The 17,538-nt window shown below is 41.8% G+C and overlaps 1 protein-coding gene across 1 annotated transcript in view; it reads left to right on the forward strand.

Annotated features, from left to right (window-relative positions):
* plxna2 (plexin A2) overlaps positions 1 to 17,538 on the forward strand; it is a gene marked incomplete at both ends in the record, with an annotated part of 161,101 nt that overhangs the window by 84,511 nt on the left and 59,052 nt on the right. Inside the window, 7 exons of the mRNA XM_080470056.1 lie at positions 1,969 to 2,092; positions 4,885 to 5,038; positions 7,417 to 7,513; positions 10,409 to 10,523; positions 11,586 to 11,786; positions 12,505 to 12,601; positions 12,895 to 13,094. Of these exons, the coding sequence (XP_080326182.1) occupies positions 1,969 to 2,092; positions 4,885 to 5,038; positions 7,417 to 7,513; positions 10,409 to 10,523; positions 11,586 to 11,786; positions 12,505 to 12,601; positions 12,895 to 13,094 (988 nt within the window). The remainder of the gene's footprint in view (positions 1 to 1,968; positions 2,093 to 4,884; positions 5,039 to 7,416; positions 7,514 to 10,408; positions 10,524 to 11,585; positions 11,787 to 12,504; positions 12,602 to 12,894; positions 13,095 to 17,538) is intronic.

Here is a 17,538-nt window from a genome sequence, read left to right on the forward strand (position 1 = left end):
AATGTGTGAAATGAAGAGGTAAGAGAATTAAAAATTGTCACAATTAGATTGCAGGAAAAAAAATGCCCAGGTAATAATTTTGAACAAGAATTCCTGCTACAGTGCCACCCCACTCCCTTTCCCAGTGGGAGATTCACACTACTACACTAATTCTACACTTTCCTGCTCTCTTAAATCCCCAGGGAGTACTCTGTGTGTGTGTGTGTGTGTGTGTGTGTGTGTGTGTGTGTGTGTGTGTGTGTGTGTGTGTGTGTGTGTGTGTGTGTGTGTGTGTGTGTGTGTGTGTGTGTGTGTGTGTGTGTGTGTGTGTGTGTGTGTGTGTGTGTGTGTGTGTGTGTGTGTGTGTGTGTGTGTGTGTGTGTGTGTGTGTGTGTGTTCATGTGAGTCTGCCGGATATGGCTTGAACTTCTGACAACATAATTACACACAGAGAGGCTGTGGATGAAGATGTAGCTCAGAGTGAGTGTATGTGAGAGTATGTGGTTAAGAAGCATGATACCGGCGTGAGCGAGCACACACACACACGCACGCACGCACGCACACACACACACACACACACACACACACACACACACACACACACACACATGCACAGGGAACAGCCAGGGGAGAATAGGCTGAGCACATCAGCACCACGGACAGAGGCCGACCCGTCAGAGTCCAATTAGAGCTGCTGTGACCAGTCAGCCAGACACCAACACCGCTGGGTTACATGAGGATAGCAAACCTTTGGTGTTGCGGGGGTGGAGGGAACACATAGTCACATAGTTTTAATAAGAAGTAGGAGGCGGCATAGTTTTAATGAGGGATGTGGCGATGTCGTAGGGTACTTCATGCACTGTCTAACCATTAAGATCTCTTATTAGTAAGCACCTTGTAATTTGCACTGGTTACATGATTGAGGAATATAATATGGGTGTGTAGTGATTTGTACTGTGGATTTTTAGTTTGTTGGAGTGATTTATTAAATTACCTCTTGGTAGAAGTGGTTTGACTGCTGCGCCACCTCTTGTTTCTGCAGTTTACAGGGAATGCAAAGCTTTCTGGAGGCCACACTCAGTTCATAAAACTTTTAAAGCCACCCATCCCAGATGCCACTTGCTATTGATGGTAGGAGACTCACTGAATACATATATTTGTAATAATGAGCTGTTTTGTAGGCTTTGTTTTTAACCAATGCAACAACACCGCAAATGGGTTTCAAATTATATTACAACACACCATCTGTTTTGCTGAACAAGTTAGAAAAAAGGTGTGACAATGGTATAGCCAGTCTCTGGAGTAGTTTCACCTCGATGCAGACAAAGTAAACAAATTGGTGTTTCTATTAGACAACACAAAACAAGTAAATGTGAACAAATAAGCCTTAAGCAACTCATTTAAAATGCTATTAGTGACCAAACCAGATGTCCTGAAGCAGCAGTGAGTGATGAAATGGTGTATGATAAGCACTTCTATCAATAATAATTGTTCATCGTCTGTCTTGTAAAGTGTGGCATCAAAACATGGGTAATCATTCCTGTCACAAGTGTGTTATCAACATCATGTTGAGGAGACACTGACAGCGTTATTTCCCCCCTAAAGCAATGCTGCTGCATATTTATTTCTATTCCAGCTGCAATAACTCCTAAACAATGTTTGCTCTTTGTGTTTTTCCTCATTTAATCATTGTATTTTCTACAGATCTCTTCTGTTTTAGAGTGGAATTTTAATTTGTGACAATTTGTCTTCTATTTCCCCAACTGCTGTGTGAAGGTTTTACTGCTCCATTCATCGGATTCATCTCTGTGTCGAAGTCTTTTTGTAATCATGCCTTCCATTTACTTTACACTTTTAATATGTCTCATTGGTGTTTTTTCCCCATTTTGAAGTCAGCATGTTTAATTTATTGTGTCCCCTATGCTGTGATCAGCGGTAGCGTCGAACCATCAGTAAAGTCTTTCTCTGACTCCATCTCGTCTTTTTCAGATGCTCTCAAAGAAATCGATGTGAGCGTGCAGACGAGCCATACCGATTTGCAGCCACCCTCAACCAGTGTGTGAAGGCCACCGTGTATCCAGACAGCATTGCTGTGTCGGAGCCGAGCGTACCTGTAAGTTTGCACAGGCCAACACATAACATACGCACACGCAGCACACAAAATACCTGTAGCCTCAATCGCTACTTTAAAAATTAGCTCCCATCTGCATATTTTCTACCCACGTGAAAGAGCTGGAAGATCTTAAATGCTCCCTCATCGCAGTTACACCTAGTCTTGATTGTGGGTTGATGCATAAACATTAGATGGGAAGGTTCATAAGAGCTTTATGTGGGCGTTTCAGCATGCATATGCTCACTTGTTACAAAGCAGTCAATATGTGTGCCAAAACATGTCTGTGTGGGTTGTGTGTGTGTAGGTGTTAAAGTTGTCCAAGTGCAGCAGAGTACAGTTCAGTGTTTCCACATTGACTGAGCAAAAACAGGCAGAAGATCATCAGTGGGAAAAGAAAAAAAAAAAAAAAGCTGTGCCTATCCAAGTGAATGCTATACATGTACTTTCACAGTTACATATTCTGGCTTTAGTTTTCCACACAGTTTAGGGGTCATTATATCCATATTTCCAGTCTATTTGGATTGACGTTCTTTAGGTTTGTTGTGGAGTGAGATGCCAGCTCTTGTTCCTGTTTACTTCTCGATGCACATTATAGTTAATGTATGAAGATATTTGAGATTCTCTCCGCCAAGAGTTGCAGCATTAAAGATTTTCCGATAGTTTCTCACACACTGTCTTATCCAAGTAACCAACCAAGCGCTGCTCAGCTGTACTCAGATATCTGAACGGCAAACATTTCATGACAGCCTATAATAAAAGACAGCACATAATCTTTTCAGAAGCCTTTTAATTCCAACTGTTTAAACCAACAAAGTGAACGCTTAAATGTGCCAGTTTCTCTGGCAATAACTCTCGCACACTGCAAGATATCGCTCCCTCTAGCATGCCCTCAGCAGACCTTGCTTTGTTGTCATTCGTTGTGCAAACAGCGGTTTATTACGCTAGCAGTAGCAGTTAGAAACAGCAGGGTCGAACCAAGCCATTCATAAAACACTCACAGATTCACACTCTTCACGTCTTCCACTGGGGCAGATGGTTACCTCTACAGCCATTCGTGTGGGCAGTGGGACAGATAGCAAATTACCTTCTCTAAAAAAAATCGGGTTATGTTTAACTGCAGGGAATGACAGAATTAAAAACCACCACCGTCATCAACATGTAAGGCAGAACAACAAATAAGGAGCAAAAGCTTAACACTCGGGTACGGGCGTACTTTTTGGAACGACCTTGGCGTCTTTGTGTGTAAAAATGTGTGTGAGTGTGTGCGTGCGTGCATGCGTGCGTGAGAGAGAACGATGAGAGCTAATTAATATGAGAGGTTACTCAGGGAATTCTGCTTACAACAAAAGACATTGATTGCTGTGATTGCTGTAATCAAGGATCTCTCTGACACCTCCGAGTGAAGCAACACAAACACGCAGAAAGTAAAACAGAGGAGAGGAGAGGAGAGGTCCTCAGCTGAAAACAGAACGAAAGAAGTCATCTATCCTCTCAATGGCTACAAAAGTAAGCCAGCTAACGAGGGAGGCAGTGTAGTCGGCTACTGAGACAGTCAGCATCTCTTGAAAGGCCTACAGTTTAGCTGCTCAGCTGCCTTCCCTGTCCCAGTAGCCCTGCGGTGTTTAGTGAGAGGCAGATAAAACAAAGAGAAACTTCAAACGGTATGGCCCAAAAATAACAGCTAATGGAACAAGGCTGTGAAATGCCATGGTGATAATTATCCAGACTGCCTCTCTTGGCTGGAGAGCGAGATCACACACACCCTTTGCAGAATACATTTATTTATAGGCAGAGCAGCTGAATGTTCCAGCCCCAGTGTCACTGCTCTCCAGAGAATGACTTCAAACGCCTTTATATGCATCTGCATGTGTGCGGCATTTTGCACATGTACTGCAAATGGTATGTGTCTGTGTGTGTAGTCTCTTTTTCCCCCTGGTGTTTCTTATATCATTATCTCCTTGTAAACTCTAAAGGAAGAGGACAGAACAAATATGGTTTGCCAAGTGGCTATTTTTTTGTGTTTCCTTCATGCAGCTTGGCTTATTGACTGCTGAATGGATCACAATACACTGTGTCCACCTCGGGAATGACATGTTGGAAAATGGAAGAATAAGAAGATCTAAATACACTCTTATTTTTGATTTTTATACTGTTTTAAAGGCAATGGAGCCATTATTGGCAAAGTGGAACCTCAGCTTTGCCAAAAACTATGTGTTCTTTTTTTGAGCTTATTATGCAGCTGCATGATACATCACAGTTTTGTGTTTTCATGTCTCTTTACTAAAGAGTCAACCAGTAGTGTCTGATATGATTGTGCCAAATAATTTTTTCCAGTTGCTTTGTTAACTTTACATACTCCTGTTGCATCCATTTATCCTTAAACTGGTTTATCCAGACTAGGATCAGAAAAAGGCACTCTACCTGGAGAGACTGCCATACTACAAACACAGAGACAACAACAACATACACAAACCTACAGAGTCAGCATTTCATATTACAAGCATGTTTTTGGATTTTATCGTAAACTTTCTTGTTAGGCGGCAAAATCACTACTGACCCACTATGACACCCTCATATTTCATCCGTGGAGTAATAGCAATGTTAGTATGTGCTAATCCCACTGTGAAGGGCATTGGGCGTAATCGCCGTGGAGACCCTGGAATGGAGCAGCCGAAAGGTGATCCACATCAATAATGTTACACGTGACAGCTCATTTTGATCCATGTTCAAAACGCTGTGTACAACAATCTCCGTCAAATCAAACACTACCGTCTTCTCTGCCCCATATGCAGCTGCTCGTGAAGGTGAGCGATGTTCCAGACCTTTCTGCAGGCATCACATGCTCCTTCGGGAATTTGACAGAAGTGGAGGGGCAGGTCAATGGCAACCAGATTCTCTGCGTGTCTCCCGCTGCCAAGGATGTCCCCCTGATTCCCACCGACCAAGGTACAAAGATTGTATTGCTGTTATATCATTGTCAGGACTGAATCAGTCTGGATAGGATACAAAATGCAGTCATTGGAAGGTTCCTTTCAGACTTTCTGCATTTAATAATACCATCACACACACACACACACACACAGACACTCCCAGAAATCCCACATTTCGTCCTGTTGCTTACACCCTTTATGACAGTCACAGAATATATGACTAAATATTTGTGATTGAATTTGGGATATATGTTGCATGATTTCTTAAATTTGTGAAATTTCGACAAGGCATGACACATCTGCTTAATACGTCTCATAATAACATAAACCGTGTTGTGTTTTGGCCTCTTTGAGTCACTGTTTTTTTTTTCTGTGTTTTCACTCTTTGTATTTGTTTATATTTAAATCTGTATAATCCAGTAAGACAGGACTCCAATGTTCAAACAGACACCTTATGCTTCTAATAAGTAATATTTAGTGGTAATCCTTTGCAGATAACCCATACAACTGTGGGACAGTGGTGCTGTAAAGGGTGTGACAAAACCATTTTATGACCTTCTCCAAAAATATTGAAAAAAACTACACTGTGTACAGAAATGTTAAGGTATAAATTCATAACCAACCCCACCATGTCTGTATTTATTAACCACTAGCTGATTAAAAATGAACTGTCTTGTTGTGAACCTCAAATTATAGGGGCTGGTTTACCCTCCATGTTTAATTAGCCAGGAGGTGATAGAGAAGTCGATGTTGTGTTTTACTGTTGCTTAACAGCGAAGGCTTAGGCACTTGTTCTGCTGCTTACTTCTAAGAGTAAGTACTTGGCAAACCATCCAAACATTGAAGATAAAGTCAGGAATTGGATTTCTGCAAAGTCAAAGGCTCAGATCAGTAAGTTTCACATGAACTCACTACATCAAGGGTTTACATAAATCTGTTTTAGTCATACAGCCACAAAGGCAACTTTAATGTTCAGGAATAAAGGTATGCTAATCATACAATTATACTATTCATAGTATTCCCCTGACCTTTCTTGCACCCTCCAGCATTGTAAACATACAAAATAGATATATCACAGTGGATTTGGCATTAGTTTATATACATATATATATTATTAGGAATGTTAACATCTGTTGTTAGACAATGCATGCCTCTTATTTGAGGTAAGATGGCTGCAGGGTGAGAAAACTGAACACCCTGAATAATATATCACGTGCACCGTGTGGAAATCACTGTGTGTTTTTGGGGGTTTGGTAATCCTCCTCCCTCTGAGTAAATGACAGTCCTGTTTGCCCAGAGCTCCCATGGGGAGTGGTGCATCAGGCACTAATATGAATGTTCTCCCCCAGGTAAATGTCAGCCAATCCTCCCTGTAGCCCCCCCCCCATCCATCTAGCTATCCACCCAGCTGTTTATCCCTCCATTTTTACTCCACAGCCATCCCCCCTGAGGCCACCTCCTTTCTGACCTCCCTCCTATCCTCTATCTCCTCTGCCCCCACCGCCCCCACGCACCCAGAAAGCCTTTCTATCTGTTGCACATCAGCAGTGATCGTACAGGGACGATGACCAGAGGAGAAAAGTGGAAGAGGAGGACATAGAGGGGAAGAACAGGAAATTAGATGAAAAGTGGAATAGGAAAGATCATAGAAGATGGAGGAGAAATTAAAGCATATTTCCGGATCAAGGCAGAAGGGGAGGTCAAGATAAAGCTGTGCAGACGCTGGGCTCATTAAAAAAAAAGAAAGAAAAGTAGCTGGCAATAATTTCCACTGAGAGAAAATAAAAGATCCTAGCGAAGGTTTTGTTGTGGACAAGACCTCTCTGCCACCTTATCAGATCCTGTGAGACTAGTAGTAAAAAGTCTGTTATGAGTCTGCCCTCCACATTTGTGTGAAGCAAACCATGATTCCCAACAGGTGTTGTGTGGAGAACACAGCGCCGAGGGTCAGTCGAACCTCCTACATACTGAATTTCATCGGACCACACACGCACACACAAACAAATATAATTATGGGAGCTGTATTCTCATGGGGAACGATCAGAGCCTTTTTTTTACAGAGAAGAGCAACGTCCCTATTCAGCCAAATGCCAGTAAACAAATTTCCATCTGATTAAATGGTATGAGATTGAAATTTCATTTCCATATATTCTGTATATTCACAAGAAATGTTCCTTCAACTTGCAAATATACACTGCCACATGAGAAATGTCACCTCTCGAAATATCCTGCCTAGTTCTGTGCCAAGAGCTCTGGATAAATACTGACTGAAAAAAACTAATAAGCGTGAGATTTAATTAAGTCTTCTGTTTATAAGTACGCTGAATAAATTCAAGATATTAGACGTTATGTAATCACGAATTAAATGCTGATTTCTTTGCTTCTCTCCTTCAGATTGGTCAGGTGTTGAGCTGAGGCTCAATTCCAAGGAGACTGGTCAGATGCTTATCAGCACCGAGGTCAAGTTTTACAACTGCAGCGTCCACCAACTGTGAGTACTTTCTCCTTCTTTTCACAACCTGTTTCCTAAAACAACTGAATCGATGTTGTGGGAATTAGTTACAACTCGTCCTTAACCTTACCCTACCCCCTAAAAATATCTCCTGGAAAAAAAACCGAATGCAACCTGATCGCTGGTTGCTCCCTGTCCTCTAAAGCAGGACGTTTTTTGTGCTGTTTGGCCAATGAAACCGTTTTCTCAAACATGCAGCTTTATAAAATACTGCTTTTTAGGTCTTCAGTAGGGATTTCATGCCCATTTTCATGCGATGTCTGTCCCTGATTGAGTGATGTTGAATTGAATCCCTGGATTGGAGATCTCGGTGTCGGCGCTGCCTTTGCAATTGCTCGCTTCATTCCAGTGTGGCAGATTCTGTTTGTGTGAGATCCAAAGGCCCCGCTGACTTGGGAGTATCACTGAACGGAGAGCAACAGCGTACAGATATCACAGTAGTGACACTAGCAGGGGTGCAGAAATCATAGCTTGTCATATTATCCTCTGACTATCTCCTTGACATCAAAACAAAATGTTTTTAGCCACTGTCTCTTTTGCCAGATAAAAACTGGCAGCCATGCTCGGCATCTCGTTCTCTCTCTCTCTCCGTCTTTCTGTCTTTTCCTCTCCTTGAGCTTCGTGTGGCCGCCTGCTGTCGAAGAAGGCTCTCCTACTATCACAAAAAGCAATTACTAACTCGCCCATCGGCCCGGTTTGTCAATGACGCCAAACATGCTTGTACACACACACACACACACAACCGAACACACATAGAGAAATGCCTCCACTTGAAAAAGGCACACACTCCTCTTTAATTCTCTCTTTGTCTCACCCTCACACATATACTCTTCTCTCTATCTGCCTGAAGGTAAATAAGCCCTTTTCTTCTGAATTGTTGAGTTTGCCAAAGATCCCCTTGCATTTCACTTTGGCAACAAAAATATTTTAAAGTTAGAAAGTGTGTAAAACTTGTATCGGAGACAGAAGAAGAGAGTAAGACCGAAGTGAGACTAAAATGTTCTCTTTCAAAACCTATTGATTACACCCATCCATCTTCAGTGCCGCTTTATCCAACTCAGGGTTGTAGGGGCTCGAGCCAGTGTGGCTGGAGAAGGAAACATACACCCTTGCCAGTTCACCAGTACATCAAGGGCAAACACAGAAACTGACATTTTGGCGTCACTAACAAACCTCAAACGCTTTTGTTTTGAGGCTGTAGGAGAAAACTGAAGGAAGTGGATAAAACTGATGAGCAAGGAGAACATGCAACCTCATACAAAGTGGGCCTCTCACTGGAATGAAGCGTAGAAATGCAAACCATCATGCCACCATGTAGCTTTGTAAATGAATAATGAAATACATTTTTTTTAGGTAACTTTAAACTAGGTAAGCCAGTCGAGAACCAACCTGGCTAAGATGCCGCAACAAAAGGCAAAGTACACCACAATCGTAAAACACAAACTGCTCTTAGACATTCATGGCGATATGCATCGTCATGCAAATACCATCACGCTTAAATTAGGAGACGGTAGCATTGCCAAGGCAGTGTTGCATCCCCTTATATTCTAACTGAAGAAAAAAAAGAAACATAAAATGGTTAAACTCTCAAAATGTCCAATCAAATTTCAATCACCCGACATTCTGAAGCGTTGACTACCACTGAGGAATAAAGCAGACAAATCAAACCCAAAATTAAACTACCTCCCCGGCATGCAACTGAAGAAAGGTCAAAACGGTGCATAAAACAGAAGACAGAGAACCCCATACAAGCTTTTTCACCCAAAATAATAAACATTAATATGAAGTAATAAGTTCAAATTAACCAAGAAAAATATGAGAAGACTGTAACTTCACCTTATTGTTCAGTCCTAATTTCTCCATCCAATTACCTTCTCCAACTCTTTATTCAGCTTAAGGTTGAATAAGTAGGTACTTCAGCCTATCCCAGCTGACTATTGGCAAAGGCAGAGTTTACACACCTACAACTCTGTAATTAATCTCAAAGGTATTTTTGGAAGAAACTGTGAGGGGAAAAAAATAAGTATATACAGGAAAACTGATTGATATAGAAATAGGGACACAAGTATAGAAATTTAGAAAAATAAATAAATAACAGTAATAACTATGTAAAAAAATATAAATATGTAAAAGAAAATGCCACATTCACATTTTTACCACTAAAGTATAACAAGTTTTAATGCATATATTAATGTTTTCATGTATTCAGTTGTTCACTTATTTTACTTTCACTGTCATTACTTTGTCAACACCTCAGTGTGAATGCAGGATTGTCATTAAAGTATCTTCTGTATCTATATATTCTCTGGCTTTACTTCAGCAGAGGAGCTAAACACTACTGACACTGATAGAGTGTCTGTCCTCCCAACGACATAAACATACATACTTGTATATTCTACATGCAGAAATGGCCACATGGCAAGACACGCAGACCTAACAGCTAGTGATTACAACATCGTCCCAACAATGCAGGGCTAATGGTAATTGCAGGATCAAGCTGCGCCGGTGTCTTATTTGTCCTCATTAGTGAACGTTCCTGTGCTCTGTCGCTCTCCTTCTTTTCCTCCCTCTGATTGTGGTTATGAGGACTGATATTCAGCTTTCCGCTCACACATGACACGCGGTAGTAATGTATGGCGGTGGAAAATATATGCGGAGAGAACTTGGCCCAGAAGCTATTAGGTATGGTGCCAACCACAAGGGCACAACAACAGCAGGTGCCCACTTGGGATCTGAACTCATTTCCTATGTGGCACTTCCCCCACTTTGGCAAACTCATTGCCCCCTCCTTGACTGCATTGCCTTTTTTTTTTTCTTTTTTTTGGGGGGGGGACTTTCTCATTTGATAGTGTGTATATGTGTGTGTTCGTGCAGGTGTCTGTCATGTGTGAACAGTGCCTTCCGCTGCCACTGGTGCAAATACCGCAACTTGTGTACCCATGACCCCTCCAGCTGTTCCTTCCAGGAGGGACGAGTCAACACTTCTGAGGTTGGTGGAACGCACACATACACAAACAGTCACGCGTATGAGCGAACCCCTCTCCTCCCCCCACTCTCTCTCTCTCTCTCTCTCTCTCTCTCTCTCTCTCTCTCTCTCTCTCTCTCTCTCTCTCTCTCTCTCTCTCTCTCTCTCTCGTGCACAAACCCTCACTCAGTATCCTTCCGCCTGCATCCTGCTCTATGTTCCAGCTCTCTCAGCCTCAGGGCATGTCTGCAGGAAGACAGCCATCTAAGCTCTTCTATTTCCGAAATTGCCGCTCCTCATTCTGAGCACTTGTTCTCCACAGTAGCAATTAACACTCTATTATCCCTGGCGTTACTGAGCTTAGTGTGTCTTACAGTGACACAAGATCACTCTGACCACATCAATCCTGAGAGGTACAATCACACTGCCTGAAGTATGCTTGTGTGTTTATGGTAATTTTCACAATATGCACTCATGCGCTAGGTGTGTATTTGCTCGTGAGGCTGTTAAGTGGCTACATCCTGTTACTCTGTGCTAAAGGATAAATAATCTTCTTGGTTAATCTTCTCTTGGTAAAACTTGTTTCAAACCTTTCAGTTCATTTATATTCGCTTTGGAAGTCACACACAGCTCCATTCAATAGATCCATTACTTACCTTTGTGTCAATAGCAGGAGTAAAGGCTTTTCACTACATCAGCTTTAAGCTTCATAAGGTTTGATAGCTTAATAGGATTATTAGAAGATGTCATACCTAGGATCTGAGAGGCATCCACATTAAACAGTGTGGGACTTTAAAAGCTACTAAAACCAGAGCTTTGATGTTTTCAAGGTTTCTTTAACACTGTATTCATATCCGTGTTTTAACCAATCAATCTATGTATTCAATCTAATGCATGTTTAGAATAAGGATAACATCCTCACTTTATCCTTGCCAATTTTCATTGCACTCCACTTATCGTCTCCATCACTTGTGCTTCCTTTTCGTCGTGCTGGTCACTAAAAAAAACAAAGAGCACTAAATCCACTTTTACTTCTCTGTTTTGTTGACACCGGTGTGCTTTCTGCCTTGTTATTGTTCCCTCCAGGACTGTCCCCAGCTGGTGCGCGCTGAGGAGATTCTCATCCCAGCAGGGGAGGTGAAGCCTATAACCCTGAAGGCCAAGAACCTGCCACAGCCCCAATCTGGCCAGCGGGGCTATGAATGCGTCCTCCACATCCAGGGGGTCAGCCACCGAGTCACCGCCCTGCGTTTCAACAGCTCCAGCGTCCAGTGCCAGAACAGCTCGGTAGGTTATCCGACGACCATCCAGACCGAGCCAAGCTGCATGTAATTAGTGATGCATGATTTACTGCTTGTGTCTTTTTTCCAATTAATTTGGGTGCGCGCTGTACAGTACATGGGGAGTACAGAAACTGGTAATTGCATTAATTATAATACTGTATGAGGAAAACTATTGCCCTAACACATTGCCCCATGGTTTCTGTTTTAATGTGAACATCATTAAATGAGTGCAGATACTCTGGATGCAAACAAAGTAATTACACAGGAGAAGACTGCATGCTGCATGGTGCTGCCCTACAGTGAAGCCCGTACTGACTTCTGCAGTATATTCTCACAGGAACCGCAGACATTTTTACTCTCCTTTTGCTCGTACTGTCTTCTTCTCCCTCAGAGACATGTGCATGAACACATGCACATGTACAAACTTGGCAGGAAAATTTTAAAAAGGGTATAGCAGGCAGTTAAGGGCATTATCTATAAACCCCAGAAGGAAAATGCAAGCTCCTGCCCAGCTGTGCGGTTGCTTCCTGTATTCCACTTTGTCAGCTCTCAGTTATTGAGATGATGTAAGCGTGGAGTAACATCGGAGGGACAGAGTGCTGCATCTAGAAGGACCCTTGGGAATCCTCATCCCCAAGCCTCCCATTGAAATCTTCCTCTCTGTTTGTGTCTCATCCACCCTCATTTCTGTCTTTACGTTTTTCTACATCCTTCGCCTCTAGTATCTGTACGAGGGAATGAGAATCAGCGAGCTGCCTGTGGATTTCTCCGTGGTGTGGAATGGCAACTTCATTATTGATAACCCAGAGAATATTCAAGGTAGGAGAAAAGAGATGCTGCTGTCAACATGTCCAAACAAACAAGTCGAGAATGAAGAAATGTGACACTTTCCATCATTATTTTTTCAATCGCTCTGTGTTTAAGTGCTATTTTTCCAAGAAGAGCTGAGGATACCGTGTGTGTGTTTATTCATAGTGTATGTAAATAGCAGGACAAGAGGAAATTTTGTGAAATTAACTTTTTCACCCACATCTGACCCATTGTCATTTATTTTTTTTCCTCAAATGAAGAAATACTGAAATACTTGATGCACTTCCTCCTGTATCCCACAGTGCACCTGTACAAATGTGCAGCCCAGCGGGACAGCTGCGGCATGTGTCTGAAGGCAGAGAGGAAGTTTCAGTGCGGCTGGTGCAGTGGAGAGGGAAAGTGCACACTGCGGCACCACTGCCCTCCCATCAACCCTTACACCACCCGCTGGCTCAACCTGTCCAGCAAGAATGTGAAGTGTACCAACCCACGCATCACTGAGGTCAGTGCCAATAATCTTCTGTCTGCCGCTCCAACATCCCCACACACATGAAGCTGCAATCGATGAGTGACATTTTAGCTACGGTTGTATCTTGGATATGAGTGTTTCCTCTGGAGGTTGGGATACAAATTCAAGCAAAAATAATCCATGGAAAAACTCCAATAATAATTAAAATTGATTTCATTTGAAATAACTTTTTTTTTTTTTTTTTTTTTTTTTTTTTTTTTCAAAAAAATGAACACAAAGCACATTGTAAGTCCAATGAAATGGCACTAATTGATATAAGGCGAACTCGCAGAACAGGACAACAATAACGTGACACATTTATGCAGAAGTTGTGTTGATAAGAGCAGATTCTCTTTTTCCTTACAGCAACAGTCTGATTTGCATTGAGAGCCAATGCACAAAGAAAGTATTCTCTCTTCTGTTGTCGTCCGGACTGTTGGAGAACAAAAATGAACCTTCAACAAGTTCTCCAGGGATTTTTTTCCCCTCTAGCAAATGCTCACAGATATTGAAATGTTGAATCCATGTGGTCATTGGGGTATTTTTCTCGTTGTTTCTAATTATCTTATTGAGAAGTGCATATGTTGCTTTGCTGAAGGATTACTGGCAAGATATGTTATGTACCTGGGTGGCTGTAGGGTCAGTGCTTATCAGTGTTTATTTATGTGAAGGGTTGAGAGCTTTTTCTTCTCTTGGAAAAAAACACACATACACACCCACACACACACGCACACACACACACACACACACGCGCACACACACACACACACGCACAAATGCTTGCTCATATAGTTTCATGTTTTCTGACTTCACACAAGGTCATTAAGGTTTTTTGTAAACCTCAATAAATGTTAAAAATGAAACTCATCAAACAAATCTATGAAATACATTTACTTTTGAGTTCTTTTTTTAACGACGGATAAAGCAAGAAAACGTTTTTACCTTGCTGACGTGTTTCGGCTGCAACTGCAGCCTTCCTCAGCCTTCCTCAGAGCGTCATCTGACGTGTGATGACGTGTCGGTCTCCGGTCCCCCGGTGTCCGAATAAAGACCGACACGTCATCACACGTCAGGTGACGCTCTGAGGAAGGCTGCAGTTGCAGCCGAAGCGTGTCAGCAAGGTAAAACCGTTTTCTTGCTTTATCTTTCGTTAAAAAAAGAACTCAAAAGTAAATGTATTTCATAGATTTGTTTGATGAGTTTCATTTTTAACATTTATTGAGGTTTACAAAAAACCTTAATGACCTTGTGTGAAGTCAGAAAACATGAAACTCATGAAAAAGAACTCAAAGGTTAATGTAGTCAGAACGACATAATGAACATAATCCAACTAAATCTATGAATTATTAAGAGGACTCATGGTAGCTGTGCCTGCCACTGTAGTGTGTTAATATTTTGCTGTAACATCAAATATTCTTGTATTCGATGCATTTCCTCCCCACTCTCTGATCCTTTTTAGTGAACAGTACAAAAACCCTACCAGGTGACTGGATGTCCGACACCTCAGCCGCAGGGTCATGACCTGGAAGTGCTTATTTGTTTTGCATAAGTGATGCTTTGCTTATTCAGGCCTCATCTTGATCACACGGTGTGGGTTTGCTGTCATGAGGAGTCAGGCCAGGCGGGGCGTGCTATTTAATTAGGCATGGTAAGACACCATTGCTTTGTGGTTGACCCAGCAGACCTCTCTGCCTCCACATTGATTCAGTTGGCCTCTCATTTTTCCACTTCGTACTCACATCTCATTGTCGCCAATTAAAAACTGAAGTTAGCGTCTTGGTTAATTGAATTGCCCTGCTATACAAAGATGATAAAGGAAAAAGACACGAAGTGAAGAGGAAACAGATTTGTATTTTTTGATTTCACTTTCTCACCCTCTTACTTGTCTTTCTCTCTGTGTGTTTTTTTTTATTTTATTTCTGACTGACTGACACCCAATTGGTATTTCTTTGGCCCATGATAACATCCACCTCCATCCTCTTGTAGTGATTAAAGTATTTCCACCTATTGATATATTTTGTGATCCACGTAAAATGAGGCTGCACAGTCCTACTCTTCAAAAGTGAAAGCCACCCTATTAACTTAATAACTCTCAAGATTACACACAGCATGTAGTTTGTTTCGAATAAGTGCCTACCTTCTGAGCTCTGTATTGGAATTTAGATGAAAAGATCTCGTTGACAGGCTTTTACTTGTAAAAAACTAAGTGGAATCATCATGATCATGATTTACAGCACTTTTAAAATCACATTCCAGTGTTTCAAGTGAAATATTGGATCCATTTGTTGACCATTTAATTTTGTCAAAAGTCTGTGCAGAAAAAATATCCCTTTAATTAATTCTAGTGGAGCAATAATTGCTGAAAATGTTTTCTAATGAAGGTGTTTGAAATATTTTTTTTCCATTATGTTACTTTCTCCTACGAGTTCCACAGGATCACATATTCTATGTAAAAGAGCCTGGCATCGTACTCACTGTGCAAGCTAAAGATTGATGATATGAAAACCTTTTTTTAGGCTATAATTCCTCCTGAAAGGGGCAAAAATGATTTACGCAGCCATGTAATTGCTGTAAATTATTCTAGCAGTGCCCGAACAAGCGGGAGCTGATGATATATTACAGTTTGAAAACGAGTAATGGTAAAATTATGAATGATTGGAGGGTTTGAATGAGGTGATGTGAGTCAACAAAGAGAACAAAAGACAGAGCAGCGAAATTGAGCCATGAAAGGGTGGAAGGAACAAAGGCAGGGTGGAGGGGGGAGAGGGGGGGGGGGGGTTGAGAGACCTGTGGGCTATCTGAACTCTGATCTGTTTATGGCTGTAGGTGGCTAAACCAACTCTGTGTGAGCATGTGCTGCGACACACACAGACACACCTATTTTCTGTTCCTCGTTGGCAGCGTTTGTTTGTGCTCCTCCCTGCCCCCCTCGTCTCTCAGTGATTACAGTTTCTTTAAGAAGCAGACATCCCCCTGGTGGGCTGCATTTATTAATAAATTTGGTTTTGATTGTATGCACCAAAGCCCCCATCATGAGCTGATTTGTATACATACTAGCACATTAGTAGATGTGCCTACCAGAAGATAGGTCTTTTGAATAATTAATGTTTCTATTAAGTGCCATGGTGCCTCCCACCATGGGCCATTAATATTGAAGAGATGTAAGCCCCTGCTAACAGCAGAGGGAACAACATCAAATGAAGCTGGGAGTTGGATGGGCACATAAAAGGCATCTCCTCAATATATTTTGGCTGTGGCTTCTATATGAGTTTACAGTAGCAAAGAGGCACCCCTCGCATCTAGTGACAGTGAATATAAACATCTTTCTGTGGCCTCAGGAAATAAAGAAATGGATTTCCCTCTGTGTTTTTTTTATCCCTAGAAGAGCGTACGCGAGCTTATTGTTGATATTTTGTACAACGCAGGAACAATGGGGCTGTGAGTCTTCATGAGATTGACTTGAAACTGTTTCGCCTGTGCTGCTATAGCAGTGACGAGGGGGTTTCTATGAAGGGTTTGCATTTTTTTTGCCCCTTTGTGCATACTTTGTCGGTGTCCCGGTTTCCTCCTACAATCCAAAAAAGGTCCATTTTAAGGCCATTTATATAATCAACTGCTATAACTTAGCATACAAAAGTAACTTCATCCCGTACGTCATCTATGGACATCACCAATGCTATTAGGATATAAATAAATGAAGCAAATCAAGCTGTTTTCATAGCATTTATACATAGAGGGAAGCTTGGTATGGAAGTTGACCGAGTGTGAAAATGTCTCAGCATTTACATTCTTGGGAATCTGCAAGCTATTATTTAGGTGCTTTCTGCTGCCTTTGTATCAGTTATTATTAGCGATGCCCCGTAGCAGAATTCAGACCCTGTCTGGAGGTTTATGTTCAAAGATTAGATGTGATCACTCAACCATGACAATGGTCATCCAGAGCTTGCCTGTCTTTCGTCTGAGACCACCAGAACCGTACCCTGTATAGACCCTTTAGGGTATGCTAGACTAAAATCACTCGTCACGGGTGTTTCCTGCCTTTCACCAATTGTCAGCTTTGATAGGCAATAGCTCGCTGGGACCTTCAGCTGGATCAAGAGAGCATAAAAGATGATGGAGAGCAGTCGGCTCATCAGCAACTAGATGGTTCACTAGCCTTTTAAGGCTTGGGTATGTGTGTGGCTCAGGTGGTGAGCTGGTTAGACTGAAGTGTGGAAAATATATAGAATAATGGAAGATTCATCTCATACATCGCACACCTTGCTTTGGTCTAAACTCCCCAGTACAAAATCAATAGTTCAGTGTGTCATGACTATCTAAAACCACTTTCAAAAGTCGCTGGAGATAGTTGATGAGATGATCGCATTGAAAAAGGAGTGCAGAAAAACAGTGAAAATGATGAGAAAGAAAAACACCATCAAGTAGAACATTGAAGGAA

Source organism: Lipophrys pholis (assembly GCF_963383615.2).
Source record: "Lipophrys pholis genome assembly, chromosome: 8".
Taxonomy (NCBI): Eukaryota; Metazoa; Chordata; class Actinopteri; order Blenniiformes; family Blenniidae; genus Lipophrys; species Lipophrys pholis.